General features: G+C 45.6%; 1 protein-coding gene across 2 annotated transcripts in view; it reads left to right on the top strand.

Annotated features, from left to right (window-relative positions):
• The window catches only part of ACACA (acetyl-CoA carboxylase alpha), a 252,226-nt gene that overhangs the window by 180,397 nt on the left and 47,147 nt on the right, over nucleotides 1–24,682 (top strand). For both annotated transcript variants that reach the window (XM_070932018.1, XM_070932017.1), the window contains 3 exons: nucleotides 14,673–14,816; nucleotides 15,780–15,900; nucleotides 24,221–24,317. In XM_070932018.1, coding sequence (XP_070788119.1) covers nucleotides 14,673–14,816; nucleotides 15,780–15,900; nucleotides 24,221–24,317 — 362 coding nt within the window. The remainder of the gene's footprint in view (nucleotides 1–14,672; nucleotides 14,817–15,779; nucleotides 15,901–24,220; nucleotides 24,318–24,682) is intronic.

Raw genomic sequence — 24,682 nt, 5'->3', positions numbered from 1 at the left:
GGATGAGGAGGAGACCTTATGTCTGAAACAGAGTTTCGTATTGATGCAGCTTCTTTCTGATTGGAGTGCAGAAACCTGCGTGAAGTTGTCCACCTGCACCTTGGCCGAAGGAACAGAGTGGCAACCTAGAAGCTGCCAAGAGAGAAGGACTTTCTGGCAGGGGTTCGTGGTACTACAACCACGTCTCTCTGTGGCTGTACAGAGAGATTTCTGCCTGCCCTTTGTCTTCAATAGTTGCAAAGCGTGTAGGGAAGCTTGGCGTGTCGTTTTCCTCCCCCCCCCACTCCCCCCCTTTCCCTCCCTCCTGCTTCTCTGTATACAACTGTTTGTGTGTGTGCGTGCACGCACACACTGCATCCCACTCATTGACCCTCCTCCCTCTTCACCATCCTCGCCCCCCCCCTCCCCTCCGAAAATTGAAATAATGATAATGCCATGTCTCCCCACTGCATCAAAGTATCAGCCCATCAAAAACCAGGAGGCATGAAATGCAAATGGTACGGTGATGGCAAATGGATGGTGCATGATCCCCCTGACGCCAAATGAATTTTAAAAGATGACAATGTATACATGTGGGGGGGGGAGGATAGAGGAGGAAGAGGAGGAGGAAGGAGAGAGGCTTTGAAATAAACAGGTTATGCCAGCAATAGTTTTCTTCTCTCTCTCTCTGTCTGTCTCCATCTCTCTCTCTCTCTCTCTCTCTTTCTTTCTTTCTGTCTGTCTCTCTCTCTCTCTCTCTGTCTCTCTCTCTTTCTATGTCTCTCTTTCTGTCTCTCTTTCTGTCTCTGTCTCTCTCTTTCTATCTCTGTCTGTCTGTCTGTCTGTCTCTCTCTCTCTTTCTGTCCCTCTCGCTCTCTGTCTTCTCTTTTTCTGTCCCTCTGTCTGTCTCTCTTTCTCTGGGCCTCCCTCTCTCTCTGTCTCCCTTTCTCTCTCTCTCTCTCTCTGTGTGTGTGTGTCTGTCTGTCTGTCTGTCTGTCTCTGTCTTTCTTTCTCTTTCTGTCTCTCTCTCTCTCTCTCTTTCTCTGTGTCTCCCTTTCTGTCTCTATCTCTGTATGTGTGTGTGTGTGTCTTTCTCTCTCTCTGTCTGTCTCTTTCTTTCTTTCTGTCCCTGTTTCTCTTTCTCTGTGTCTCCCACCCTCCCTTTCTGTCTCTGTCTCTCTGTGTATGTGCGTATGTGTGTGTGTGCCTGTCTGTCTGTCTCTCTTTCTCTCTCTCTCTCTCTCTGTCTCTTTCTGTTCCTCTTTCTCTGTCTCTCTCTCTGTGTGCCTCTCTCAGTGTGTTTTTTTCCTTGCTGCTCACTCCTGACAATATTTTTTCACACTTCACCGAGCATCCATTCTGCCTCTCTCCATCCTCCCCCTTTTTTCCCTCTCTCTCCCTCTCTCTCTCTGTCTCTCTCTCTCTCTGTCTCTCTCTTGCCTACCTCTCGCTCATGTTTCGGGTCGCGTCACTGCAGCTCCGGTGGATATAATAAGATAGAAAGTATGAGGCTGTTATTTGCATAGAAATAGCATGGAGCCCCCAGGCAGAATTCGCAGGGCGGGAGAAGAGAAGGACACAGGGATCATTTGTCTAAAATTTTAATCTAAACTTTTGCTGAGCCTTTTTGTATTGTTTTTTTTCCCCCTTCCTTCCTTCCTTCCTTCCTTCCCTCCCTCTCTCTCTCCCTCCCCAAATCAACTTTCTATCCAAATGCCGGCTGCAAACTCCCACACTAGACACATACACACACAAGCTGTTTGTTTTAACACAGTGCAGCTTGGGATAAGATCAATCACTTCGTGCCATAGGTATTGTCAGAATTCAGTAACATGTAGATTATAGTTTGCCTTCTTTTTATTCCAAATGAGTTATGAAGCAGTAGCTTTCTGTATAGGTGGAAGTGTCTGACGTGCCTGGGGTTTATTATCTTTTTTTCTTCCTCTTTCACAAACATGAGTTTGATGTACACATTAACCTGACTTCATATTATGAACGCTTCTGCACCGCGCTTGGCAGTTTAAACAGAACAAGGTGTAGATTAAAAGACATATTTTGAGAGAGAATGTGTTCGGAAACATGTATTTCAATGAAAAATGTCATGCAGATGTTTTGAAAATAACCCTAATTGATATTATGATGGTCCTTTGAGGTGGATTTGATTTCTGGTCATTTGAATCAAAATTATAGGGTTAGAATGGACCTTTGAGATCTTCTAGTCCAACCCCATGCCCAGGGCAAGAATCTTTCTACTATTCCAGGATCGTCTTAGTAGTGGTATTCAGCCGGTTCGCACCGGTTCAGACGAACCGGTAGTAGTAAAAGCTACCAGTTCGGGCGAACCGATATTTCCAACTATCAGCTGTGCCGCGCAATTTAGAAAGTGAATCTAAATTGCGCGGCACAGCTGTTCCACCCCTCGCTGTTCTACTTACCTTCTTAAGCCACCTTTTTCTGCGCTGCACGGTAGCGCCTGTGGTGTGCATGTATGCAGAGCAAGCATTTGGCATGCACTGTGCATGCACGCACGCACACCGTGCATGCACGCACAGTCAACCGGTGGCAAACCTCAGAGGATTTCACCACTGCTTCTTACTATCCTCTCTAGCCTTTGTTTGAAATCCTCCAGTGATGGGAGCACGACTTCAAGAAGCTGGCTGCTTCATCGCTTCATAACTCATAGTCAGGAAACTCCTCCTTATTTCAAATATGCATCTCCTTTTGTAAAGCTTACCCTGTTGGACCAATAGAGAGATTATTTGTAGCTCAGGGTTGAACTGAGGGGTCCTTGGTGCTCTCTGAGCTAGGTTGTTTTCTTGCAGACATTTCATTACTTGGATAGGTAACATCATCAGTGCGAAGGAGTGTGGGGTTTGCTCCCTGTTTAGATACAGCAACTTGCCCTGCCATTGTTGGTGGGGATTGGTTTTCTCCTTGGTAGTTCCTTGATTAGGATGTTATTTTCTGCTTGATGGTTTGTCCGGTGTTAATCCCTGCTTATCTGAGCGTATGCTGCTGGAGAAAATGTTTCCTTCTTAGCTGTTTTATTGTCCCCTTTGAATGGTGTGTATATGTCGATGGTCTCTGTGTGTCTATTGATGGCTGAACAGGGAGCAAAACCCACATTCACTAGCACTGATGATGTTACCTAGTCGGATAATGAAACATCTGCAAGAAAACAGCAAAGCTCAGAGGCCACTAAGGACACCAGAGTTTCGTTGCTGCTGGTCTTCACGCGACGGAACCCGGAAGAGCAGCTGGTGACAGCGGGCGTGCCCACAGAGAGGGCTCTGTGTGCCACCTCTGGCATGCGTGCCATAGGTTCGCTAACACGGGAATAGAATAACCGAGTTGGAAGGGACCTTGGAGGTCTTCTAGTCCAACCCCCTACTTAGGCAGGAAACCCTATACCAGGGGTGTCAAACTCAATTTCATTGAGGGCCGCATCAGGGTTGTGTTGGGGGGGGAGGGCTGGCCAGGGGACGTGGCCAGCTTGATGTCACTCATGTTGGGGGCACCTGTGGTGGCCAAGTGCTAAGGCAGGACTTCCCTCAAACCCTCCTTCCTTTTCTTCTTTTTCCTTCTCTCTTCCTTCTCCTTTCTTCTTCATTCCCCTCTTTCCTTCTTTTTCCTTCCTTGCTCTCCTCCCATCTTTCCTTCTTTTTCTTTGTCTTTCCCATTTCTCTTTCTCCTTTCCTGTCTCATCTTGCATGCTCAAATGCAAAAGGGGAAATATTTCTCCTTTCGTTTTGTTTTTAGTTTGTTTTGCTAGCCCTCTGCCAGCGAAAACGGAGTCCGGGGTGGGGAGGGGGGGCGACCACGGGACAGCCTCCTGCAGCCCTCTGCCAGCGAAAACCTCTGCTATCTTTACCCTGTACATTTGATTATTTCCCCCCCCCCATCTAAGTGCAGAACTCTACAAATGGATGTTCAGGCCTTTTGAACCTTGAACCAGTCATCTGAGGTGTTAGTAATCCTCTCAGCTTTGTGTTTAATAGTGTTTAAAATAAAGAAGTGACACAGAATACTCACGTCGGTAAAGCCCCGTTTCCCTCCCAGACGCAGGAAGGTGTTGCTGATGAAAAGTAGACGGATTTGTGGAAGTGCGTGTGTGCACAGACATGTTTTTAATGCATTTCGCACAGATAGCGAGTCCCTCTGTCTTCACTTTGGAGTTTGCCGCCCACAAGCACGCATGGCTTCCAAAAATGGAATGTGGAGTTGGCTGGATTAACCATGTCACGTTACACAGGTAGTCCTCGGCTTAACGGCCACCATCGAGCCCCAAATTTCTGTCGCTAACCAAGACAGTTGTTAAGTTTTGCTCCATTGTCCAACCTTTCTGGTCACCGTTGTTAAGTGAATCGCTGCAGTTAAGTTCATAACCGCGGTTGTTAAGTGAATCTGGCTTCCCCATTGACTTCGCTAGTCAGAAGGTCACAAATAGAGGATCATACGATCCCGGGGACGTGGCAACCATCCTAAACACATGCTGGTTGCCAAGCGCCTGAATTTTGATCACATGAACGGTCGAAAGTGTGAAAAACGGTCATAAGTCACTGTCGTAACTTTGTCCTAAGGTTTTTATTTTTTAAATTTTTTATCAAGATATCAAATCAATGCATGAACAGTGTGGCACCTGGGTGTCATACATTCTAATACAAATAAAACTAATCAGGTTAATCATAATCATTACATTCAACCCGCTTATGTATTTCTAATAATAATATACACTTGCATTAAGTTGTAGTCTATCATTGTTCAATTATTCCACGTTTTCTCTTGTTATTACTTTCATTTTGTGATATAAACATGTATACACTAATATTCCCCCTTCTCTTATTTCTTCCACTTATTCTAGCTTTTAATCATATCACCCTTTATTAAGAGACGTTTTCTTTCTTTCCTATCTAACTTCTAATCATGTCACCTATCTAAAAAAAGAAAATAAAAAGGAAAAGAGAGAGAGAGAGAGAGAGAGAGAGAGAGAGAGAGAAGGAAAAGCAACTCAGAACAACAACAAAAAAGAGAAATCATCCATCCATCATCTAGTCACTGTTGTAACTTTGAAAGGTCACTCAATGAACCATTATAATTTGGGGACTACCTATATACAGCTCCCTTTTTCTCTTCCTCACATTAAACAGTGCCTAAATCTGGAATATCCCTGGAGTTTTCTTTGAACCGTCAGCCAAAGGGTTTCCTTTCTGGCTCTTGAACCCATGGTTCCGGTTAGCCCCTGGGTCTGATGAGGATCAGGAGGCCCCACAGATCCCTCTTGTCGTGACAAATGAGATCAAAGCCATAAGGCGAGAATTGAATCTGCCGGGGCCGTCCTTGCCATGCAAAACGGCATTATGATAATTATTAATGCATCGTATGAATCTTTCTGGAGTGGCTCAGCACGACGATTAGGGTGGGTATGAACAGATGCAACACCTGAAGAATGCTAATTGGAAAGGAAGGAGGGATGAAAAGGAAACCGAGGCTTGGCTGGAATGAGTGGCGTTTTCCCCCCAGCCTTTCTGTGTAGCTTCTCAAGGTTATTTTGTTCTCCGGCTTCTAGAAGGAGGGAGAAAGAAGGGCTGGTTGTGTTGTTGTGGCTGGGACAATGACAGCTGCTGTAATCTTCAGACATTCAGAATACAAGTAGTCCTCGACTCACAACAGTTCATTTAGTACGGACTAGGGGTGACAGGATAGCAGGCTTCCAATATCTCAGGGGCTGCCACAAAGAAGAGGGAGTCAAGCTATTCTCCAAATCACCTGAGGGCAGGACAAGAAGCAATGGGTGGAAACTCATCAAGGAGAGAAGCAACCTAGAACTAAGGAGAAATTTCCTGGCAGTTAAAACAATTAACCAGTGGAACGACTTGCCTCCAGAAGTTGTGGGTGCTCCAACACTGGAAGCTTTTAAGAAGATGTTGGATCACCATTTGTCTGAAGTGATGTAGGGTCTCCTGCCTAAGCAGGGGGTTGGACTAGAAGACCTCCAAGGTCCCTTCCAACTCTGTCATTCTATTTCTAGTGGCTATTCGACGTTACAACGCCACTGAAAAAAAGTGACCTTCGACCATTTTTCACACCACTCTCCCATCCCACGGTCGCAGGATTTACATTCAGATGCTTGACAACTGGTTCATATTTACGACGGTCGCAGTCATGGGATCAAAATTTGGATGCTTGGCAACCCACTCATAACAGTTGCAATGTCCCGGGGATCATGTGATACTTTGCAACCTTCAGACAGGCAAAGCCAGTTTCACTTAGCAAACGTGTGACTAACTTAACAAGTTAGTCCTGCCCTGTGGAATGAATTACCCCCGGAAATGCGTAAGATCTCCGACCTCCGTGTATTTCGCTGTGCCCTCAAGACCCTGTTGTTCTGTCAGGCCGGGCTATCGATGTCATGATTTTAAATTGGGTGTTTTAAATTTTTGGGGTTTTAAATCTGAGCCAAAATTATTTAATAATTTTAATTATTTTTAATTGATGTCTGTCTTTGTGCTTTTAATAGGCTGTACACCACCCCGAGTCCTTCGGGAGAAGGGTGGTATAGAAATTTCTTTCTTTCTTTCTTTCTTTCTTTCTTTCTTTCTTTCTTTCTTTCTTTCTTTCTTTCTTTCTTTCTTTCTTTCTTTCTTTCTTTCTTTCTTTCTTTCTTTCTTTCTTTCAGTGGCCACCATGTAGGCCTAGGGTGTCAAACTCAATTTCATTGAGGGCTGCATCAGGGCTGTGGTTAACATTGTGGGGAGGGGGGGCATGGCCAGCTTGACATCACTCCCCAAACTGCTGGCATGTTTCCGCTTTGCATTGGGTAGACCGGGCCGAAGCCACACAGGCCAGCCTCTTACATTTTCCAGGACAGCCCCACAGGCCGGATCCAGCCCACGGGCCTTGTGTTTGACATCCCTGATCAGCAGTGGGTTTCACATATTCTTGCTACTGGTTCGCTGCGCGTACGCCAGAGGTGGGTTTCAGCAGATTCTGACCAGTTCTGGAGAACCAGTAGCGGAAATTTTGAGTACTTCCGGTAGTAAAAATTCTGACTGGCCCCGCCCCCATCTATTCTCTGCCTCCCAAGTCCCAGCTGATTGGGAGGAAATGGGGATTTTGCAGTAACCTTCCCCTGGATTGGGGAGGGAATGGAGATTTTACAGTATCCTTCCCCTGCCACATCCACCAAGCCACACCCACCAAGCCATGCCACGCCCACCAAGCTACACCCACAGAACCGGTAATAAAAATTTTTGAAACCCACCACTGGCATGCGCGCCTTCTGCACATGCGCCGGGCCTTCCACATGCTCACTGCACATGTGCGCACCTTGCATGCATGCGCCCAGCCTTCCACGCATGCATTTTGCTCACACGCACACCTTCGACGCATGCACCCAGCCTCGAAAACATAGCTAAATAGGACGGCAGTCACCGGTACCGTTTCACCCGAACCGGTCTGAACCGGCCGAATACCACCTCTGCCTCTGATGTAGGCCAAACCATTTTAATGTGCACATCTGGAAGGCCTGCCTCCAGTTACGTGCATGAGCTGGGCCCATTTGTGCCAAAGGGAATGAATTGCAGCAGAAATATTGGCAGAGGTCTTTTGGCTGTTGTCTGGTGAAAATATATATGCACTATCTTAACTCTGTTATTTTTATTTTTTTTTATAAAGAAAGCAATTTTGGCTGAGTCAGAGAGGCAGTTGATCAGCCAGGATGGGACATGCATTGCTTGTTCTACCAACACTGCGGAATTTAAGCATCTTTGCTTCCGCATTAAAACACAGCCTTGATTCCTGATATTTTTGCTTTTTTACTAACCTTTGGATGTTCTTCATAAGATAAGATAATTATTGTTATTTTTTTGTGCACACTCTGGCCCACATTAAAAATGAAATTCTCTTGCTTACTCTCAAAAGAAAGCATGTGTCTACCCAAGCACATACACATAACACACATGTACACATGCTATATACATACTGGTACATAAATATATGCCTGCACCCATACACACAAACACACTAAACTCTGTTCATTTTGAATATATAGAGGAAAGGGGAAACTTGAGAGTTCACAAGGTTGATGCTATATGGAACAAAACTGTGACTGAATCTAGATCAGGGGTCTCAAACTCAATTTCACTGAGGGCCACATCAGGGCTGTGGTTGACCTCGGGGGGCTGGGCGGGTGTGGCAGACTGGGTGGGCATGGCCAGCTTGATGCCACTCACTGGGCGTGGCGGACTGGGTGGGCATGGCCAGCTTGACACCACTCCCCAAACTGCTGGCATGTTTCCTTTTTGTATTGGGTAGACCGGACCAAAGCCACACTGGCCCAATGTTTCCTCTTCGCATTGGGTAGACCGGGCCAAAGCAATGTGGGTAGACTGGGCTGAAGTGATGCGGGTAAACCGGGACGGCCGTGTATGCTGGATCTAATCACATTGCAGGCTGGATCCGACCCGTGGGCCTTGAGTTTGACACCCCGATTTAGATGTTCTGCTTCGGATACCCCGAAGCCTCTACTCAGAAGGTAACAAGGAAAACAGGACATGAAGAGGATGTGTAGCGTTCCAGACAATCCTGTGGACTCTGCTGAAGCATCCCTTATGTGCCCTGTCCTGGATAGAAGGAAAAGACCAATAATCCTTTCTGCTGTCCTTACCGCTCTCTGCACCGCCTTTCTGCCTGAAGCAGTAATGCTTCCAAACCAGACAGTAATGCAATATGACAGGATGCTCTCAATCGTCCTTCTATAGAAAGTGGCAAGGATATGTCCTTGGTGTTTTTTTGGCAGCACCACCAATTGGGATGGAGAGTTCCCGATTGTGGGTAGATGCCTTGTTTGGTCTGGCCATCATGACATCTTATGAGAAGATGGAGCTTCTCCTTTAATACTTCAAGTTCTGATGAGCTCAGGATGCTGCTGCACCCCTAATTCTGAGCGCATCAGATGACTAGGAAGCCAAGATCTAGATCAGTGTTTCTCAACCTTGGAAACTTGAAGATGTTTGGACTTCAACTTTTAGCATAGCTGGCTGGCAAATTTTGGGAGTTGAAATCTGGACGTCTTCATGTTTTCCAAAATTGAGAAACACTGATCTAGATTTTAGACAGGGTCTTCCAGATCTTGCTGGAGAGGAACCATTCCATCTGCTCATTGGGCTATTGCTTATTTCTTGATTGTTGGCCTGTTATTGATCTCGATGTTCATTTCTGCTCATCTGCGTGTTGATTGCTGGCAAGGAGGTGTTTTGGTCTTTTTGTTTCCTTTTTGGATTATTTATTGTCTCTTTTGAATGGCATGTAGTTGTTGTTTATCTCTATGTGCCCGGTGATGGCTGATTTGTTTGAATGCCAGGCTTCCAGGAATTTTCTAGGTTTTTTGGATTTGACTTGGTCTCGGATGCTCACAGTATTTTATTTTTATTTTCCAAAGTGGAAATTCTTCTCAGCTCTGGAAGCTTCAGAGCATTTTTAGCTGAAGGGGAGCAGATTAACTAATCCAAAGCATCTGTAAGAGTACCCCCATTGAAACTATGGTTTAGTCTTTCCATGTGTTGTAACATGAAGGCGTTTTCATCACATTTGTTTCTTCTGGAATTATAATCCATGGGCACTTCTGATCACACTAAGCAACATTTCACAGAGGCCACTCCTTATTGTAATGCTTCGCTCACCAGAATGGGGGGGGGGGGGGAGAACCAGATTTGCAAACAGCTCTTCAAATGTATCATGTAGTAGCCTACCATGAATTTCTTGTGAACTAGAATGACAAAGGCATTTTATTTATTTCTCTGACTTTCAATCAATACAGAGTAGACCTTTCCATTCTGAAGCTGGGCATGGAGTGCAATGAGAGAGATTTGAGGGCAAGTGGAAAAAATATGAGTCCTTTATACTCTTAAAACTTTTGGGGGAAAGAGATGACAGGTGGATAATTCCATTTATCAGGTGCTTGGAGTTTTGATGTGGAGGTATTGAAGAACTCTGTACTTTTAGTGCCCTACATCTTCTAAATAAAAGATCACAGGTCTGATAGCAGGAGCAGAGCACAGTTTAATAATCTCTAAGCATTAGACCAAGCCTGTATGTTCCTAACTCAAGATGTTTCCCTTGTTGAATAGTCATAAATTAAAAAGCCCAGAAGCAGGCCCGGTGTTCCTCCATTACCCCAAAGGTGCTTCTTCAGAGGGCAACTGGACTTCGTTTTTTTTCCTTGAAGATATTTCACTACTCATCCAAGAAGCTCCGAACTGGATTAGTTGTAAGGGCCAGCCTCCCATAAATTGCTGTAATATGAGAGTAAAATGAAGTCCCTGTGCCTCTGGATATCTTCTATTAAAAACGGGTGGTGTGATGATGCCCTCTGCCTAGTTTCTCCAAACATTATTGGAGCCCAGTTCCCATTAGCTGCATCGAGCATGGCCTCGTGATCCTTGATAATAAAAAGGGTGGCCAACAGCTCCTAGATAAATTGTCTATATCTGGTCTTAATGGAAACCACCCATAAGGCTGTTAGAAAATTCCAGAAACAAATTTTATTGGACAGAAGGGAATGGAGCTGTAAACTGAACCAACCTTTCTTCCTTCCTTCCTTCCTGCTTGCCTGCCTGCCTGCCTTTTTTCTCTTCCTCTCTTCTCCTCTACTCTCCCTCTTTTCCTTTGTTCCTTCTTTCCTTCCTTCTTTCCTTCCTGCCAGCCTGCCTGCCTGCCTTTTTCTCTTCCTCTCTTTTCTTCTCCTCTCCCTCTTTTCCTTTTTGCCTTCCTTTTTTTCCCTTCTCTTCTTCCCTCCCTCCCTCCCTCCCTCTTTTCTTTCTTTCTTTCTTTCTTTCTTTCTTTCTTTCTTTCTTTCTTTCTTTCTTTCTTTCTTTCTTTTTCTTTCCCTCCCTCCCTCCCTCCCTCCCTCCCTCCTTTTTCTTTCCTCTGCTTGCTCCTTCCTTCCTTCCTTCCACCCTTCCCCCTTTACTTCCTTTCCTTTCCTTTCCTCTCCCCCTCCCCCCTCCCGTCCCCCTTCCGCTGAACTGCTAGACCACTTGGAAATTAACTAAATGCAAGTACCCAAATACGCCTAGGAACTGCCTCTGCCAGAGATGGCACATATCGGTGCATGGGTCACAGGAAAATTGGGCTACGTTCAGTTGTGCCAACCTTGCCAGGGAGAACACCCTCAGCAAAGCGAGTTGCTGTTGTTGATGTTTTAAAAAAATCTATTTTTTCCTTGAGAGCAGGATAGAGGAAGTTTAGAACGGAACAGAAAGAACGGGCTTACATTTGGGGAGAGGAATATATATATATATATTTTAAAAAATGCCGCTGTGATTTCCATCATCCAACAGATCCAGGAGCTGCTGGAAGCAAAAGGGAGCTGTTATTGCAGAGGCCACTTAGTGAAAGGCAGTAGAGACCCTCCAGTTTACTGCTGCTGACAAGCAGCGAAAGTGGTCTAATATATACTGTCTGCGGCTGCCCTTTAAATTCTGTTTTGGAGTTCAAGACAAATAGGCCCTCCCCACCTCCATCCCAGAGCATCAGGATGCTTTAAGGGAAGCACCGGTTGAGAGGCTGCCATATTTACTTGTCTCCGTGTTTTGATAGCAGGGGCAGGAGCCTGGATTCAGGCTGAGTTGTGGGAAGACAGCTGGCGGATGCTGATGAAGAGCCTGTAGGGAAGGATAGAATCCCATAAACCAGGGGTGTCAAACTTAAAGCCCACGGCCCACGGGGTGTTTAGATCTAGCCCACGGAGCCCCCCTAGAAACAGTGAAGGACTGGCCCGCAGTGCCTCTGCCAGTGAAAACAGGGTCCCAAGCTCCGTTTTCGGCTGCGACGGCCTCCTGCAACCCTCTGCCAGTGAAAACGTAGCTTGGGAAGGCCGCGTATGTTTTGCCCCGTTTTACGACTTTTCTTGCCCCGTTTGTTGAGAGTATCACTACAGTTGCTAAATTAGTAACCTGGTTATTAAGTGAATCTGGTTTCCCCATTGACTTTGCCTATCAGAAGGTCCCAAAAGGGGATCACGTGACCCTGGGATACTGCAACCATCATAAATACAAGTCGGTTGCCAAGCATCTGAATGTACATCATGTGACCATGGGAATGGGACAAGGGCCATAAATCATTTTTTTCCAGTGCTGTTGTAACTTTGAACGGTCACTAAATGAACCGTTGTAAGTTGAGGGCTACTTGTACAGGTAGCCCTCAACTTACAAACAGTTGCTTAGTGACTGTTCAAAATTCTGACGGACCTCCCCAGAGCTATTTACAATCTGGATGCGAAGTTCTCCCACATGTATGTGCTCATGCGCGCACACCCACACGGAGTGGTCACATGACCACATTTTGGGCACTCATCATTTGGTCCGCACTTATGGCCATTTGCAGCATCCCATGATCACGTGACCCCCCAATTAATGAAGTTATTCTCCTGGAAACCAGCATTTGCTTTGGGTTTCTGCCCCCAAAAATGCCCTTTATGGACCATGAATTTGCTTAACAACCCCTGCAAAAAAGATTGTAAAATGGGGTGCGATTGCATGCTGACCCACTTAACGACCAGTACGACTTATGACCATAATTCCGGGCTCAATTATGGTCGTAAGTCGCCATTTTGTGAGTGTCACCCAACCCTTGCTCTCCAAATTCCAGTTATGTTCCTGGCCAAAAAAAAAAAAAAAAAAATCAAAAACAAAACCCGAATTCTCCTGTTTTAGTTGAAGGGGGCCTGCCAACACCCCCCGGGCAAGTTTCAGCGGCCATTTTAGGGAGGAAAAACAAAAGGATGTCATCTAAACCATGACATTTTCTGGTCTGTTTTTGTTTTGGAGAGCATGCGGTTTGTGGGTTTTTTCTTTCCCCTTTTTCTTTGTTCTTGTTTTATTTTTATTTCCCCCCCCCTTCCTTCCTTCCCCTGTCGTTGATAAAATCTAAATGAAACAGGTATATAATGCCCGCTGCCTGTTCGAAAGACTCGAGCCATAAAAATAACAAATGGCGTGTATTTGCTCGAATGTCAAAGTTATGAGTTTATTTTGTAATGATGTGCTCCTGCTTTCATGAGGTAAACTGGCCGTGGCAGAGGTGTTATTAGTAATATGGACCCAGCAGAGCAGAAACCTGAGTGACCGAGAGATCAGTGTATCAGTCAGGGAGAGGGCAAATGGGAAGAGACAGCGGGGGAATGAGAAACACGGCGGCGGCGCCTGGCGCTCGGCGGAGATTAGGAGACGGGCCCTGCGCACGGGAGGCTGGTGGTCAGAGGCGCCTGCTTGGAAGCGCCTTCCGAGGAAACTCTAGGGGGTTATAAGGGTTTGCCTGGTGTGATATTCACCCCCCATTTTTTTTTCTGGAACCAGGTGGGCAAGGTGGATTTTAGCCAGGTACTCTCCAATGGCTGTTTGCTTCACAAGAATTAGATGTGATGCTCTCACTTGTTCTTGGCTGTACACCAAGGAGGATTTTGCTGTTTGTTTTTTTAAACAATTGTGTCAATGCAAAATGCAGGTTAGGAACCTGAAGGTCCTAATGTTTTCTTCCCTTCCTCTTCCCTTATTCCCCCTTCATTCCTCTCCCCTTCCATCTTCTCCCCTCCTCTTATTTCACTATGCTTCCCTTCTCTTCTTCCACTTCTATTCCCCTCTCCTCTCCTCCTCTTCGCTTCCCCCTCCTCTTCTTCTACTTCCTTTCCCTTTTCTTCTTCCACTTTTCTTCCTTTCCCTTCTTCCACTTCCCTTCTCTTCTTCTACTTTCCTCCCTTCCACTCTCCTCTCCTCCTCTTCCCTTCCCCTCCTCTCTTCCTCTTCCCTCCCCCCTCCTCTTCTTCCACTTCCTTTCCCTTCTTCCACTTGCCTTCCCTTCCCTTCTCTTCTTCTACTTTCCTCCCTTCCACTCTCCTCTCCTCCTCTTCCCTTCCCCTCCTCTCCTCCTCTTCCCTTTCCCCTCCTCTTTTTCCACTTCCTTTCCCTTCTTCCACTTCCCTTCCCTTCTCTTCTTCTACTTTCCTCCCTTCCACTCTCCTCTCCTCCTCTTCCCTCCCCCCTCCTCTTCTTCCACTTCCTTTCCCTTCCCTTCTTCTACTTTTCTTCCTTTCCCTTCTTCCACTTCCCTTCCCTTCTTCCACTTTTCTTTCCTTCCTTTCTTTCTTCCACTTCCCTTCCCTTCTTCCACTTTTCTTTCCTTCCTTTCCCTTCTTCCACTTCCCTTCCCTTCTCTTCTTCTACTTTCCTCCCTTCCCCTCTCCTCTCCTCCTCTTTCCTTCCCCCTCCCCTTCCTCCCCTTCCTTTCCCTTCCCTTCTTCCACTTTTCTTCCTTTCCCTTCTTCCACTTCCCTTCCCTTCTCTTCTTCTACTTTCGTCCCTTCCCCTTCCCGCTCCTCTTCTTCCACTTTTTTCCTTTACTTCTTCTACTTCCCTTCCCTTCCCTTTCCTTCTATTCTTCCACTTTCCTCTCTTCCTCTCCCCTTCCTGCACTTCCCATCCTTTTTCCTTTCCCTTTTCCTGGACTGCACATACAAACACTGTCATACAAGAATTTCATTGCATACAGTTGTCTGTATATTTTTCTAATGGATGTTTTATTAGCCACTTTGTTGGCTTTCTATAGATAGAAGGAACAAAGAAAAAGCATTTTGAAGCTCATTGGGTGCTTTAAACAAAATCTGACAATGTTCTTTTTCTTGCCCCTTCTTTACACAGGTGCTTGGAAGAGAGGTGTACACTTCTAATAACCAGTTGGGTGGTATCCAGATCATGCATAACAATGGAGTGACCCACAGCACTGTGTGCGATGACTTTGAAGGTGTCTACACCATTCTCCAGTGGCTCTCATACATGCCAAAGGTACACCTTCCTGCATTTAAACAATGTATACATCTCACAGCCATGAACATCAGGTTGGAAGACTTGACGAATACACTTTAATCTCATAACATGTGGACAGGTTCGACCATAGTTTCAACTGGAAAACTGTAAGCATTTTAAATCAAGCCAAATCCAAAAATGCTGGAGAATTTTTGGAAATCCTGCTTTTTAGCGAAGCTAAATCGCACGACACAGCTGTTCCCCCCTCTCGTGGTCTACTTACCTGGCGCTTGTGCACTGCGCTTGTGCAGGCAGCGAACCGGTAGCAATCCGCGGAGGCTTTCACCACTGCATTGAACTCTATGGGATTCAATGGAATGAAAGCACAACTGTCATTTCCAGAACCGTAGTGTAGGATCATGAAAATAGCATAACAACTGAGTGGCCAATAGCTTTAATACAGGTAGCCCTTAACATAGACTGCAATTCAGCCCAAAATTTCTGTTGCTGAGCAAGACAATCGTTAGGTGAGTTTTGCCCCATTTCACCATCTTTCCTGCCACAATTGATAAGTAAAATCCCTGCAGTTGTTAAGTTAGTAACACAGCTGTTAAGTGAATCTAGTTTCCCCATTGACTTTGCTTTCAGAAGGTGGCAAAAGGTGATCACATGACCCGGGAACATGGCAACCGTCGTAAATACTTGCCAGTTGCCTGGAATTCTGATCACATGACCATGGGAATGCCGCAATGGTCTTAAGTGTGAAAAACAGTCATAAGTCACTTTTTTCAGTGCCGTTGGAACTTCGGTCATTAAACGAATGATTGTAAGTCGAGGACTACTTGTATTAATAACATCCCCAAAGAGGGATCCTCTTTCCAAACAGATAACAAGGTAGATGATTTCTAACTGACATGGCTTTCTCTGGGAAGGTTATTCTGAAAATTAGAACTATAAGAATGTGTAATAACATGGCTTTCTGGCTTGTTTCTTTTGTATTAGAGTGTGTTCAGTCCAGTCCCGATGCTCATTGTGAAGGACCCAGTAGACAGAACAATTGAATTCCTTCCCACCAAGGCCCCCTACGATCCTCGCTGGATGCTTGCTGGAAGACCTCACCCAAGTATGTGGACTTCAGAAAGTGGATTCAATCTGGGACAAAATGTGGAAGGGGGCTCATTATGTTTGAGATCAATCCAATTATTTATCCTTTTTTGTATTTTATAAACCTACTCATCTCATAATCAAGTTACTCTGGGCGGCCTACTGCACAGTTAATAACAATGCTGTCAATGTTCCGACTGACGAACCCAACCAAAGCAGGCACGGTCGAGACGATCCAGTCTCTTAATGCAAAACTTTATTGAGTACATCATTTTGACACTGATGAGGGCAAAACCAGATCTAGCTAAGTCCCGCGCAAACCCACATAATTAAAGTATAGGATTCTCCCTCCCCCTGTTAGTGCAGGTCACATTGTCCAATTGAATGTCATTGTATTGTTATGAGAAAAAGTGTCTGGTTTTGGCAAACACCTGCCAAAGCGTCCTTGGCTCTCACGCCTGGATTTCTTGATGTCTGGAGCCAACATTCCATCTCACCCTTCCCTTCCCCCTGGGTTCATTGGCAAGCTGAGAAATAATAATGGTTGCAACAGCAAAAGCGCAGTTCAGGCTTGACAAATGAAGGTAGTCCTTGATTTACAACCATAGATGGAACCAGAATTTCTGGATAATCTTCAAGGGCAGCCCTTTGTAGAGCGCATTACAGTAGTCCAACCAAGAGGTGACTAGGGCATGAGTGATTGTGAGTAAAGTCACAGTGTATGCATCCTTGAACACTCTACACCCGTGATGGCGAACCTATGGCACGCATGCCACAGGTGGCACGCGGAGCCATATCTTGAGGCACACAAGCCGTTGCCCTAGCTCAGTTCCAGCACACATGCACGCGCTGGCCAGCTGATTTTCAGCTGGCCCTGCCCACATCACTCCTCCCCTCCCAAGAGTCTCCATGTGTCCCGATTGGGATGCCAGGTAAGTACAGGGCTCGCATGAAGGTTCTGGGAGGGCGTTTTCGGCCTCCGGAGGGCCTCTGGGGTGGGGGGGGAGGCCATTTTCACCCTTCCCAGGCTCCAGGAAAGCCTCTGGAGCCTGGGGAGGGTGAAAAACAGGCCTACCGTACGGACTGTTTCTGGCCTCCAGAGGCTTCAGGTAGTCCTGCTAGGCCCAAAACGGGGCACGGGGGGGGTTGTGTGTGCGCGCGCTGGGGGGGGGTCACACGTGTACGCACGGGGTTGTGTGCGCATGTGCAGGGCATGTGGGGGGGCATTAAATTATGGGTGTGGGCACACGCGCGTGTGACCCCCCCCCCGTGCTCCCCCCACTTTTGGCATGTGACGGCAAAAAGGTTAGCCATCACTGCTCTACACAATCTTTAATAGGAGCATGGTGACTCGCATGGTTAGGACGTTGGGTTTGGAGGTTAGCAAACTCGCGTTTGAGACCCAAGTGCTGCCGTGTGGTGGGTTGAACTCTCGTCCTTCGCTCCAGCTCTTGTGGGACATGAAGGGAGCCCCTAACTGGGCGTCTCCCCAGGCAACATTGACGTTACTGGCTAATCCTTTCAATCTAGAAGTGCCTCGGTGCTTCAGACACGAGTGCAATATGGTGAACTGTAAGATACTTATTTATCTTATTGCTCATCTTTCAGTGATTCCTATTCATGGGACTCTCATTAAATTGCTTCAGACTGCCTGCAGGTTTAAGTTTCTAGAAGTCTGTGTCGTTTGTATATTCTAGACTAGTATTTTTTTATTTGAACTCAGTTTGATGTAAGACATGCTAATATTTTGGAAAGGAAAAATTGCAGATCTTTTCTGTCATCTCAATAATGTTGCAGGCCAGATTTAAGCAGATACTTTTAAACGGTAGAGAAGAGCTGAAACTTTGGCTGCTTGGCAACTAACCCATATTTATGACGGTCGCAGTGTCCTGGACTCACGTGATCCCCTTTTGCAACCTTCTGACAAACAAAGTCAATAGGGAAGCCAGATTCATTTAACGACCGTGTTACTAACTTAACAACTGTAGTGATTCACTTAACAACTATGGCAAGGAAGGTTGTAAAACAGGGCACAGAAATTTTGGGGTTATTGTGGTCGTAAGTGGAGGATTACCAGTATTTTGTATGCAAAATTGCAAATTTCTCCCAGAAATCAAAATATGAATAGAATAGAATAGAATAGAATAGAATAGAATAGAATAGAATAGAATAGAATAGAATAGAATAGAATAGAATAACAGAGTTGGAAGAGCCTTGGTGGCGCAGCAGACTAAAGTGCTGTTAAGTAGCACCAGCTGCCTGCAATTACTGCAAGTTCAAATCTCACCAGGCTCAAGGTTGACTCAGCCTTCCATCCTTCCGAGGTAGGTAAAATGAGGACCCGGATTGTGGCGGCAATAAGCTGACTTTGTATAAAAAAGAACACCGCTTGGAGGGGGGTGAAAGCCCTACTAAGCAGGTATATACAAAAGTATGAAGGCTATTGCTTAACGCATTGTAAGCCACCCTGATTCTCCGGAGAAGGGCGGCATATAAATCGAACCAATAAATAAATAAATAAATTCTAGTCCAACCCCCTTCTCAGGCAGGAAACCCTACATCACTTCAGACAAATGGTTATCCAACATCTTCTTAAAAACTTCCAGTGTTGGAGCATTCACAACTTCTGGAGGCAAGTTGTTCCACTGATTAAACTGTTCTAATAGTCAAGAAATTTCTCCTTAGTTCTAAGTTGCTTCTCTCCTTGATTAGTTTCCATCAGTTGCTTCTTGTCCTACCCTCGAGTGCTTTGGAGAATAGTTTGACTCCCTCTCCTTTCTGGCAGCCCCTGAGATATTGGAAGACTGCTATCATGTCTCCCCTAGACCTTCTTTTCATTAAACTAGGCATACCCAGTTCCTGCAACCGTTCTTCATATGTTTTAGCCTCCATAATGAACGAGGGAATTGCAAGCCTTCTGGTTCCTACTTAGAATGAAACCGTTGACGATGGTAGACTTTTTTCCCCCTGGCAATTTGGGGTCTAATGTTCTTCCCCTTCCTTGCTTCTCCCCTCCCTCAAATCATCTGCTGGCAATTCATCTGCCTTGTCTTGAGTCTGCAATGCTCCAAACGGACTGACTTTGGTTTCTAATTTAGTAGAGGCGTTGAGGGAAGCAGATGATTTTACCCGATAAGTTAAGGGAGAGATCTCTTAGGTGAAAAGTTAAAGCTGTTTATTAGGGGAGATAGCGCCTTGATATTCTTCAAACTGACGCTCAACACGAGGCCCGGGAATCGAAACGATCAGCTTTCTGGACTCTCCGATGAAGAGATAATTTTAAAATAGATGGCCACGTTTTACAGCGGGTGGGTGGGTGGGAAACGGGTATATTAGAACATAGTAATTTCAAGATTGGGCTTGATAAAACACTTTCCATTCTGTCGGAGTCAGCAAAGGTTGGCATCCCTACATCTCCACTTTTAATTGGTTTTGCACTTGGCTTTGGGGAGGACTTTTTCACAATTATTGTGAAACAGAAAGGGGCAGAAACACCGAGCTTCCCCTTCCTTCCTTTTCCTTCCTTCCTTCCTTCCTTCCTTCCTTCCTTCCTTCCTTCCTTCCTTCCTTCCTTCTGTCACGTTTCGATGCTATCTCAAAATAAATGAACTTCCAAACTGCCAATCTTTAAGGAAATTTTCTCTTTATTTGAGCACAGCAACCTGATCCTGACTCTTCGCGGTCAGTACTGACCTTTGCCCCCAATCCCTCCCTTTCCGATCCCCAATTCTCTGCTTCTCATTGGCTATCTTCCAAGTCACTTTCCTGATTCCTTTCTTCGTCAGGTCACAGGAATGTCTCCCCCCTCCCCATCTCCGAGGAGACCGAATCTTCAAAGGGATTTAGCAGGCAAAAGTTCAGGCTTCTCCTCCCTTTTCTATGTCAGTTCTGAGACGCTGACACCTTCCTTCCTTCCTTCCTTCCTTCCTTCCTTCCTTCCTTCCTTCCTTCCTTCCTTCTTTCCTTCCTTCCTTCCTTCCTTCCTCTCTCCCTCCCTCCTTCCTTCCTTCCTTCCTTCTTTTTTTTTTTTTTTTGGCAGTGGTTTTGTAGACAATGTTTGTGCAATGAAGGATTCAGAGAAAGCCAATTCAGGCTTAGTGGCAAGAGAGAAAGTTGGCATCAATGCTTAGAGCCAGTTGGGTTTCGTGTTGTGTTTTTCAACATTAACTTGACCTAAACTCAGGTTTCCCTATTCCTACCATAGTCCAGCCTCTTTATCCACTACTAGACGGGTGTTTTTCAAACTTGGCAACTTTAAGATGTGACAGGGAGGGGGCAGGAAGCTCAGTGATTTGTATTTGATTTCTGTTGATTTCTGTTCTGATGTTGGGACTCTAGAAAGAGTGCAGAGAAGTGCAACATAGATGATTAAAGGACTGGAGGCTAAAACATATGAAGAACGGTTGCAGGAATTGGTTACTGGCTCAGTTGGTAAGACACTGAGCTTGTCGATCAAAAGGTTGACAGTTCAGCGGTTCGAATCCCTAGTGCCACGTAACGGGGTGAGCTCCCGTTACTTGTCCCAGCTTCTGCCAACCTAGCAGTTCGAAAGCACATAAAAAATGCAAGTAGAAAAATAGGGACCACTTTGGTGGGAAGGTAACAGCGTTCCGTGCACCTTCAGTGCTTAGTCATGCCAGCCACATGACCACGGAGACGTCTTTGGACAGCGGTGGCTCTTCGTCTTAGAAATGGAGATGAGCACCGCCCCTAGAGCTGGAAATAACTAGCACGCATGTGCGGGGGAACCTTTACCTAGTTTAATAAAAAGGACTAAGGGTGACATGATAGCAGTCTTTCAATATTTGAGGGTCTGTCACAGAGAAGACAGGGTCAAGCTATTCTCCAAAGCACCTGAAGGCAGGACAAAAAGCAACGGATGGGAACCAATCAAGGAGAGAAGCAACCTAGAACTGAGGGGGAATTTCTTGACAGAACAATTGATCTGTGGAACAACTTGCCTCCAGAAGTCGTGGGTGCTCCAACACTGGAAGTTTTCAAGAAGAAACAGGACAACCATTTATCTGAAATGGTATAGCATTTCCTGCCTGAGCAGGGGGTTGGACTGGAAGACCTCCAAGGCTCCTTCCAACTCTGTTATCCTTTGTTGAGTCACATTTTTAAGATCTCACAAACTCCAGAATAACACTTTCTTCCCAACACAAGGGTTGTGACAACATCTGGAAGACTTGGGCAGCTTTGAGATCCTAGAGGCTTTTGAGGGTCCTTGCTTTGGATTCTCCTAATTTTGTACTAATCCAGTATTTTGAACATCATTTGTAGCTGGATTAATGACAACATCACAATGCCTCTAGGACATGGGTGTCAAACCTGCAGCGTCACCTTGCCGTCACGTGACGTTTCACGATGTTTTCCCCATTCACGGAGCTGTGGTGGGCATAGCCTGTGTGTGACGCATCCGGCCCACGGGCCGCCAATTTGACACTCCTGCTCTAGGATTTCAACAGCTGCCCAAACTTTCCAGATGTTGAGCCAGCCCTTGTCGTGGGAAGAGGTCCCAAGAGCCGAATCTGAGACCTTCGAGCAGTGTTTCTCAACCTCAGCAAATCTAAGAAGCGTGGACTTCAATTCCCACAATTCCCCAGCCAGCACGTTGAAGAATTCTGGGAGTTGACGTCCAAACAGTTTAAAGTTGCCAAGGTCGAGAAACACTACCTTCAAGCATATGCCAGGCTGCTGTGGTACGGATTATCATCTGCCACTGCCAATTATCTGTGTCTTCCTTGCCAGCATTGCCCATTTGGGCGGAAGAACCCTAATAACTTATCTTTAAAAGGTAACACGTAATTTAGAAAACCGAAGAGGCTTGAAAAACAACAGCTGTAATGCCTTAGATTTCTTTTGAAAAATGCTTGCAGTGTCTTGAAAGAAAGGAGGGGTGGGGGGGAAACACCCTGTAGAGTTATTTATTTAAACCAACAGAAATTCCCTCTGCTACCCGCGTGTCCCATCCTTTAACAATAACTGATGCTTTCTGCTGATAAATGGCCCTCTTTTTATGCAGACAAGCAAATTAAAGAGGCAGCCATTGGTGAGGGCAGGCAGATGATGGGTTTTGTCATTTTAATATGTCTCTCCTGGTGCAATTTGTTAAAGATGGGACATTTTTTTCTTAAGGCGTTCTGAGGTAAAATATACACTGATATCTAATCCGTGGCAGAGTGGATGGAAGTCCGAAATTGGCGCAGGGTGTTTATGAGAGTTGTGTGTCTCAGCTTCTGAGAATAAGCAAAGTACAGCTGATAAAAGAAACTAGATCCGTGATGGCGAATCTCACAGGTGGGACGCGGCTCCCTCTCTGGAACCGTCGTCCCAGTTTAGGTCTGTTGCGCATGCATGCGCGCCTCCCGCCAGCCAGCTGGTCGTTGGGTGTCTGCTGCACGTGCGTGGGGGTGGGGTGCATGCGGTGGGGTGGGGTGCGTGCACACACGGGGTAGGGTGTGCGTGGTGGGGGGCATGCGGCAATGCACGGGGGGCGCGTGTGCATGTGTGGGAAGTGGGGCGCATGCATGGGGCCCGCACATGCATTGCATTTTGGGGGTTCTGGCGCACACGCGCATATTCGCACACACACACATGCTTTGGTCACTCGGTCCCTAAAAGGTTAGCCATCACTGGGCTAGATAAAGATTTTTTTGAATAATAACAACGGAGTTGTAGGTCACTTGTAGGTCATCTAGTCCAACCCCCCCACCCAAGCAGGAGACCCTACATCATTTCTGACAGATGGCAGTCCAGTCTCTTCTTGAAAGCTTCCGGTGAATGTTTTAAATGTTTATTTATTTATTTGTGTCCTACCATTATTATTATATTTTTTTTACAAATAACCCAAGGCATTGAACATATCCAAGACATTTTCCTCTTCCTATTTTCCCCACAACAACCCACCCTGTGAGGCAGTTTAGATTTATAGACTAAATTCTTCCTTGACATTCAACGGCTGTATTCGGACAACACGCAGGAAAAGGTCTTAACAGGTTCACTTGCAAATACAATTTAGCTAGGATAGTGTTAACCTCGGTTAGTTTTTAAAGTGACTTAAGTGGTTGGAATCGGACCTGTGTGGTCAGTGCATTGTGTGAAGGGAGTAGTACATAAGCTAATTCAGTGAATGGATTAAACATATTGTGTCCTGTCAGTTTCCAGCTGATCTTTGGCTTTTTCTGGCCAAGTGAGCGAATTTACAAACATTGTAATGGGCTGCTGTTACACTCCATTGTTTTCTAAAAAAATGTTGGAGTGACCTATTGGGAACCTAAGGCAATAAAGATGCTTTTCAGTATGCCATTTCTGTTTTTAATTTTGTCTAATATTTAAGAAACTGAAAAACTGAGTGAACAGAAGCCGTAGTATGAACATCAAGAAGAAATGATGGTGATCTCAGTGTAATGTCATTGCTTCTAGAGCAGGGGTCTCCAGCGATGGCAATTTTAAGACTTGTGGACTTCAAATCTCAGAGTTCTCTGGGAGTTGAAGTCCACAAGTCTTAAAGTTGCCAACGTTGGAGACCCCTGTTCTAGAGCACCTAATATTTATATAAGTCAGGAGTGTCCAACCTTGGCAACTTTAAGACCTGTGGACTTCAACTCTCAGAATTGTCCATTCAGCTATGCTAGCTGGGGAATTCTGGGAAGTGACTTCCACAAGTTCAAGACCAGCTCTCGATCTCATAATAGAAAAGAAAGGAATGAGTGGAAGAGTGGAGAAATTATGGTTGGGAAACTCTTCTTTACTATCTTCTTCTTGGACAACTTGGATGTTGGGAAGAAGATGTCTATGAAGATTCTCATCCATCCGTCAAGGTTGTCCCAAAGGTGCTTTTTTTTTTAAAAAAAAAAGGCAACTGCACTTTTTTTCCCCCTTGAAGATGTTTTGCTTCTCATCTAGGAAGTTTCTTCAGTTTTGAAGAAGCTTCAAGGAAAAACAAAGAGTTAAAAAAAAAAAACACAGTTGCCTTTTGGAAAAAAAACACACCTTTGAGACAAGGAAAGAAGATTCGCCATTCCAGTAGAACTCAAGTCTTCTCTTCTGTTCTCCAAACCAAGATCTTCCATGGCACCAAGTCAGTGGTGGTATTCAGCCGGTTCGGGAAAACCGGTAGTGGCGACCTGCAGGCCCACCCGCGCACCCACCCTGGCGCTATGCTGTCCTATTTAGCCACGTTTTCTAAGCCGCGCGCATGTGTGCAAGCCATGTGCGCTCACATTTTCGGTGCACGGCGAACCGGTGGTAAAATGATGTGAAACCCACCTCTGCACCAAGTCATGCTAAGTTTCTCACTCTTCGTAATATTTCTCCTTTTCTCCCCATCTTTGCAGCTCAGAAGGGCCAGTGGCTGAGTGGTTTCTTTGATTACGGCTCTTTTTTGGAGATCATGCAACCCTGGGCTCAGACGGTTGTGGTTGGCAGAGCCAGGTAAGTCTTTAAGAACATTAAGAATAGTAGCGACAGTAATAATTATGCCTAGAGCACTTTAGCGTCCTCAGAGCACTTAAGATTCGTGTTATTAGTATAAGAACCCTGTAAGATAGCAAGATAAGGGAATTAAAAAGGAATCAGAGTCATTGGGTGCTATTGGCAAATGCAAAATGCAAAACTACTTGGGTGCAAAATATTTTGAATTCAGAATGTTCCGAGCTTCAGACAGCTCTTCTGGTGTTTAAGGGTTTTGATGCTAGTTCTAATTGTTTGAGACATGTTCTGAGCAGGAATCAGGAGCTGTTTCAGAACATTTCTGATAAGGCCAAGACCACTCATTTTAAGCTCAAAATGTCAGGAAT

This window comes from Pituophis catenifer, unplaced genomic scaffold (assembly GCF_029215685.1).
Source record: "Pituophis catenifer annectens isolate HBS135680 unplaced genomic scaffold, rPitCat1.0.hap2 SCAF_1, whole genome shotgun sequence".
Taxonomy (NCBI): Eukaryota; Metazoa; Chordata; class Lepidosauria; order Squamata; family Colubridae; genus Pituophis; species Pituophis catenifer.
This window is presented reverse-complemented; position numbering and strand designations above follow the sequence as displayed.